The 7,335-nt window shown below is 23.1% G+C and overlaps 1 protein-coding gene across 1 annotated transcript; it reads left to right on the top strand.

Moving 5' to 3' along the window:
• The first annotated feature begins 4,813 nt into the window (after window positions 1-4,813).
• Window positions 4,814-7,263, top strand: F4817DRAFT_353267 (glycoside hydrolase family 125 protein). The gene is made up of 3 exons (XM_049305344.1): window positions 4,814-5,630; window positions 5,686-6,632; window positions 6,698-7,263. Exons 1-3 carry the CDS (start codon window positions 5,046-5,048, stop codon window positions 6,969-6,971), a joined length of 1,806 nt encoding a protein of 601 aa, XP_049154070.1. The 5' UTR covers window positions 4,814-5,045; the 3' UTR covers window positions 6,972-7,263.
• Window positions 7,264-7,335: the final 72 nt, after the last annotated feature.

The raw sequence follows: 7,335 nt of genomic DNA, 5'->3' as shown, positions 1-7,335 counted from the left end.
AATGAGCATACTTAGAGTTATGGAGGCAATCGTGATTTTTTTCGTAATGACCTTCCGGCAAATTATCTGTGAGGTATCTACCTGGCCGAGGTATATTTACGCGTTGATACGCGCCTCATAGTCAAGAAACACTGAAAATCTACCAGAAAGATGAATATAAGCAAACAAAGGCGAATGATATGCGATTAATATATTATTGGATTAATCCGGATTTCAAATGAAGCATAGTAGTTATATGTTGGATATCTGATATAAGATGTTTGCACGAAATTTTGTCAACTTGAACATAAACACGGCTTAGCTGAATATCCCAGGAATGAAGCGGTAATGAAAGCTGACCAACCATATATAATTAAATTGAGTCTGTCCGTTCTAAAGACCAACAGTCAAATAATAGAATGAGTAAAAGTCTGTGCTCTAACTTATCATTCCTTTCGCGTTGGACCTAAAATTTCTGAATATTCCCATGTTTACATATTATTCAGGGACATTTTACCCCAACTATCCATGAGCCTCAAGAGCGGGGGAGATGCCGATCAGCAAAGCTTCATTAGGAAGCTCACAAAGGAAGGATTCGGCCGTCGGAAAGGTAACAAGTAAACCAGTTCCCTGTTTGCAATTCTACCAATAAAATGCGGTGCCCAGGTCGGGAAACAAAAAACCATTCGACAAACAGTTAAATGATCACGAGTTACCGCGGCTACCGTTAACGCAGCACCTGTTCATTTGTGGCACGGTTCAGATATAGACACTTGCTCGATGTACCGGATACCCCAATTGAAATAAGCAAATTCCGAAAGTTTCACCGCTTTCCATTCTGCCATATTATAAAATATATTAAATAAAATTCGGAAAAATTATATTTAAATATTATAAATATTTTTAAAACCAAATCCAAAGTTATATTACGTAAGGTTATTTTATTTAATTTTATTTTATTTAATTTAAAATATATTAAAAAAATTTATTAATTAAATATTTAAAAAAATATTATATTATTATATTATTATATTTCATTTTATTATTATTAAAATGTTAATTAATTATTATATTAAAATATTATTATATAAAAATAATTACATAATAACATATAATTTATTTATATATAAAACTTTAATTTTTATAAATAATATTTATATATATAATTAATAATTAATATAATAATAATTAATATAATAATAATTAATATAATAATAATTATTACGATAATTTTATTTTAATTATTTATTTTAGTTTTTTTTTACGTCGTTTTTTTTAATATTACGTTTTTTTATTTTTTATTTTTTATTAAATTTATATTATTAATTTTATTTTATTATTTTAATAATTATTAAAATAATAAATTTTTATATAAATAAAATAATAAAAATAAAAATTAAATAAATAATTTTTTTATTAATTATATATATTTATTAATATATATTTATATTATTTATAATATTTTTAATAAATTTCTTTAATTAAATTATATATTATTTATTTAATAATAATTTTATTTTTTATTTTATTTTTATATTATATTAATTAAGTTTAATTAATTTAATAATAATATAAAATTTATATATTTGTTAAAAAAATAAGGTTTATATATAAAAAATAATATTTAAAAGTAAAAATATTTTTAAAAAGTAATATATTATTTATTATATTATTATTTAAATAAAAATTACATTTATATAACCGATTATTTTATAAAAGTATAAATAATTAATTAAAATTAATAAATTTTATTATTTTATTTATAAATTAATAAATTATTATAAAATAACCTTATAATTAAATAACCAATTAAATATTATTTATTAATAATATTTTAACAATATTTTTATTTGATTTTATTAAAATAATAAAAATATAAAATAAATATTTAATAATTATAAAATAATTATAAAATAATTAATTTATATATTATATTTAATAAAAATAATAATAATTTTAAATAAATTAATATAAAAATTAAATTAACATTAATATTAAAATATTATTAATAAATAATATTTAATTAATTATTTAATTATAAAATTATTTTATAACGTTTTATTATTTTATAAATAAAATTATAAAATTTATTAATTTTAATTAACCATTTATATTTTTATAAAATAATTAATTATATAAATTAATTTTTATTAAAATAATATATAATAAATAATATATTATTTTTAAAAATATTTTTATTTTTAAATACCGTTTTTTATATATAAACTTTATTTTTTTAAAAATTAATTTATTTAAAAATTAAAATTATTATAAAATAATTTTAAATAAATTAATATTAAATAATTATAAAATAATTAAATATAATAAAATTGTTAAAATATTAATTAATTATTATATTAAAATATTATTATATAAAAATAATTACATGGTAATATGTGATTTATTTATATATAAAATTTTAATTTTTATAAATAATATTTATATATATAATTAATTATAAAAATAAAATATAATAATTAATATATTATTTTTTAAAAATATTTTTACTTTTAAATACCGTTTTTTATATATAAATTTTATTTTTTTAATATTAATTAATTATAAATAATAAAAAATTTTAATAAAAATAAATATATTTATTTTAAAATATTTAAAATAAAAAAATTAAAATATATTTGTTTCAAAATAAATTAAATTATTTTAAAATTATTTAATAATAATAAATAATAAATAATTTTTAAATTTAATATATATTAAATATTATAAAATAATAATTTATGTTTATTATATATAAAAAAAACTTTTTTTAACAATTTTATTACCGTTTTTTTTAACTTTTTTTAATTTTTTATTTTTATATATTTTATACCATTTATATAATTATTTAAAATAATTAAAACTTTTACCAATTATATTAACGTTAAATATAAAAACTATTACGTAAATGTTTTAATATTTTTAATAAATATTTTAAATATTAAAAACATTTTTATAATCGTATTTATTAAAATTTTTTAAAATTTATAAATTTAATATATATATTATTATTATATATAAAATTTTTATAATATTAATTTAATATTAATTTTTTAATAAAAACGTTTATAATTTAATAAAAACGTTAATAATTTTTTATAATATAAATAATTTAACATTTATTAAAAAATTTAAATAATAATTAATTTTTTTATTATTAAAATTAATAATAATTTATTATTATTATAAATAATATTATAATTAATTTTATAATCAATTTTATAATAAATAATATTAAAAATAATATAATAAATAATATTAAAAATAATATAATTAATAATATTAAAATTAATTTTATAAATATAACTAATATTATAATTATTAAAATTAAATCCGATTTTATAAAAAATATAATTAATTTTAATAATATTAAAACTAAATTTATATATATAATTAATTTTATAAATAATTTTATTTAAATTTAATAAATTTAATATATAATTAATAAAATTATTATAAAATATTACCAATTATATTAAAATATATAATAATAATAAATATAAATATAAAAATAAAAAATATAATTTAAAATATAATATATTAAATAAAAAAATTAAAATCGTTAAAACCTTTTACTATTAAATTAAAATTAAATAATTATATTAAATTTATTATAATATATAATTATTTTTAATTAATTTAAATTAATAATTTTATTTTTAATTAAATAATTTTTATTTTAACCGTTTTTTTAATTTATTTTAACTAATATAATAAAAAGTTTTATTAATAAAAAACTATATTAAATAAAAAAATTAAATAAAAAAATTAAATAAAATTTAATTAAATAAAAAATTTAATAAAATTTAATTATATATTTAACCGTTTTAATTTAATTTAATTTATTTAAATTTATTATTATTATTATAATAAATTAAAACTTATTAATAATTACGTTATAATATAAAAAAAACGGATTAAAAATATAAATAAAATTTTATTAATATTAAATTAATAATTAAATTAATAATTAAATCGTAATTATATTATAATAAAAAAAATTACTAATATTAAAATATTAATTAATTATTATATTAAAATATTATTACATAAAAATAATTACATAATAATATATAATTTATTTACATATAAAACTTTAATGTTTACAAATAATATTTATATATATAATTAATTATAAAAATAAAAACATAATAAATAATATATTACTTTTTAAAAATACCTTTATTTTTAAATACCGTTTTTTATATATAAACTTTATTTTTTATTAAATTATAATAAATTTTACATAATTTATTATAAAATTTTATTTTTAACAAATTAATTTTAAAATTAAAATATAAAATATTAATATTAATTTTTATATTAAAAAATAAATATAAAATTATATATATATTAATTAAAAATTAAATAATTAATTAAATAATTATATTATATAAAATTAATTAATAAAAAATATATATTTTAAATAAAAAAATTAATAAAATTATTATAATATATATATATATATAATTAAATAAATTTATATAAAAATTTAAATACATTTTTTATTTATATTTAATTTATATAATTTTTTTAAAAAAATATTTATTTTTATTAATATTATTATATTATATTATAAATTAAAAACATAAATTTAAAAAAATAATATTTATAAAAATATTTATAAAAATTTATTAAATATATTTAAATATATATATATATATATATATATATATATAAAATTAAATATTAATTTTATTAATAAAATATTACGTAATATATTATATAATATATCATTTTTAATAAAAAAAATTATTTTTTATTTATTTTTATTTTTAATATTATTTTATTTATTTATTATTAATTAATTAACTTAATTAATTATTATAATCTTTTCGTCGCGTTCCGCCACGTTTCAATTGAAAAAATGGTACAATGTCGAAAAGTCACAAAAGTGCGCGGGATCTTGCAGGAACAGGTGCTGCGTTAACGATACCGGTTACCGCCCCTGCGGTGTTCCCATTGAGAATGCAAGCAAGCTTTCCCCGCATTCTCCTCGACCTATCTCGGCTCTATTCATGTTATTCCCACGAACCACTACAATGATAGCTCCCCCAAATTAACGTCATATGCTCATTTGTAGCCAGGGCGTCTGCAAGGGTGATCAACATGACCAGTCAGGAATATTTTGCAAACAAAACAGCAAGGTTAGCCTGGCGCCGATCTGCGGTCTAGAAAGTCCAGCTGGGGAAAACAAAGAACAGGTCGGATTGATGAATTCAAATATCACTGGACGCCTCGCCCTTTTTCCTTGGGGTAACCCCAGGCTCACGTCTGTAGGTATTCCTTATCCGTCACTCGTTCTTGGAGATCTCTCCAAGATCCTAGAGTTAGGTGCAATGCGTCTTCTGCTCTTGTTGTCCACTTTCTTCTTCGGGGGGTTTTCTACCGTCTCAGCACAATGTCCTGATTACTCGGATTACTCTATGACCACCCACGAGCCCTTCTCGGCGGGGAAGTACCAGCTCTCATATCAGAGGCCAACAGCTGCGTGTCGGACAGCCAACGTTTCGGATGTCGAGAAGATCATTCAAGATATGAAAGCGGTGGTGAAGGACCCGGATCTCTTCCGATTATTTGAAAATACCTTCCCGAACACACTGGACACCACGGTGAAATGGAAAGGCTATGCGGAAGATGATTCGACGGAAGAGGTATACTAATCCGCTTCTATGCTCGTTAATACCTATCATATTAACACCGTCTAAGCTTACCTTCGTCACGACTGGGGATATTGTGGCTATGTGGCTCCGCGATTCAGCCAACCAATTGCGTAGTTATAAGTCACTTCTCAAAGCAGATGATTCTCCCGATTCGATAGCATCCCTCTATCGCGGTGCGATTAACTTGCAGGCGCGATACGTCATCCGAAATCCATATTGTAATGCGTTCCAAGCACCGACCGAGTCGGGTTTACCGCCAGAGAGCAATGGTTATGCAGACACCGACAAGGTGACGCCCCCTTACAACACCAGCTTTGTTTTCGAATGCAAGTACGAGCTTGATTCGATTTCGGCTTTCCTGCAATTATCATACGACTATTATAATAAAACCGAGGATTCCGACTTCTTTGGCAAGTTTCGATGGGTTGAAGCTGTCGAGACAATTCTCAACGTGACGGAAGGTCTTCTGGTTGGAACGTACGATGATGACGGGTCTGTTAACGAGTCGCCGTATACATTTCAACGACAAAGCACCAGCGCAACGGAGACTCTTACGAATACCGGAGCCGGAAACCCCGTGAAGAGCGGGACCGGATTGGTTCGTAGTGCATTCCGCCCTTCAGACGACTCAACCATTTACCAGCTGTTCATTCCCGCAAACATGCAATTCTCGAGCTATCTTGGAAAATCCGCCAAGATTATGGAGGCGCATGACCCCGAACTCGCAAAACGCATGAGCGATTTTTCATCCAGTGTGCGAGAAGGTATTGAAACATACGGTAAGGTGCAGCACGAAGTTTTGGGAGAGATATACGCATATGAGGTCGATGGGTTTGGGTCGAGAAACCTGATGGACGATGCCAACGTCCCGAGCTTACTGAGCGCACCGATTCTAGATTATCTAGATGCATCGGACGAGACGTATCAGAGAACCCGTAAATTTGCGCTTTCGACGTGGAACCCGTATTATATGCACGGGCCTGTGCTGAATGGGTACGTGGGCTTTACTATGTATATGAAGGACACGATTCAAAGTAACGATGCTAACGTGCAGCCAGTACCGGAGGTCCTCACGTGGGGCCTGGAAAAGCCTGGCCAATGTCCATCATCACGTCACTCCTGACTTCCGACGACGACGATGAGATCCTTACGGGACTGCAGGAGCTGGTGTCATCTACCGACGGGTTGGGGTTGATTCACGAATCTGTAGATACGTTCGATGCGTCGGTATGGACACGGGAGTGGTTTTCCTGGGCTAACGGGTTATTTGGAGAGATGCTGCTGGGACTGAAAGATAGGAAACCTCATTTACTCGAGACGAGCTTCCAGTAGGTTTCAAGCGATTAATATGCGAGTTGTCGTACATACCTAAATAAATGTCATTTATATTTAATCGCCACGTCACGTTGTTTAAGTCCGCCGGTTGATGTCAGCTGGGGGGGGAGATATTTGGGGTTGTGTAAATGGGAACAAGTATCGTGGAAATAGACCGTGCTTATTACATGCTGTATTGTGTTGCTTTTATAAAGAGTGAAGTGGTCCAATGATATTTAATCCGAGTTAGCCGTCAGAATTGCAACATGATTTGCCATGCATACGACCAAGAACTTCCCAACGCAGGAACAATCTACGGCTGAGGGTAACATGTTTCTTTTCATCTACACGGGGACGTCTTATCAGAGGTGGTATACATATG

The sequence above is a fragment of the Daldinia loculata genome (assembly GCF_022478755.1).
Source record: "Daldinia loculata strain CBS 113971 unplaced genomic scaffold F4817scaffold_92, whole genome shotgun sequence".
In the NCBI taxonomy this organism is placed as follows: Eukaryota; Fungi; Ascomycota; class Sordariomycetes; order Xylariales; family Hypoxylaceae; genus Daldinia; species Daldinia loculata.
The sequence above is the reverse complement of the archived record's forward strand: the minus strand, read 5'-3'. Positions and strand labels throughout refer to the sequence as shown.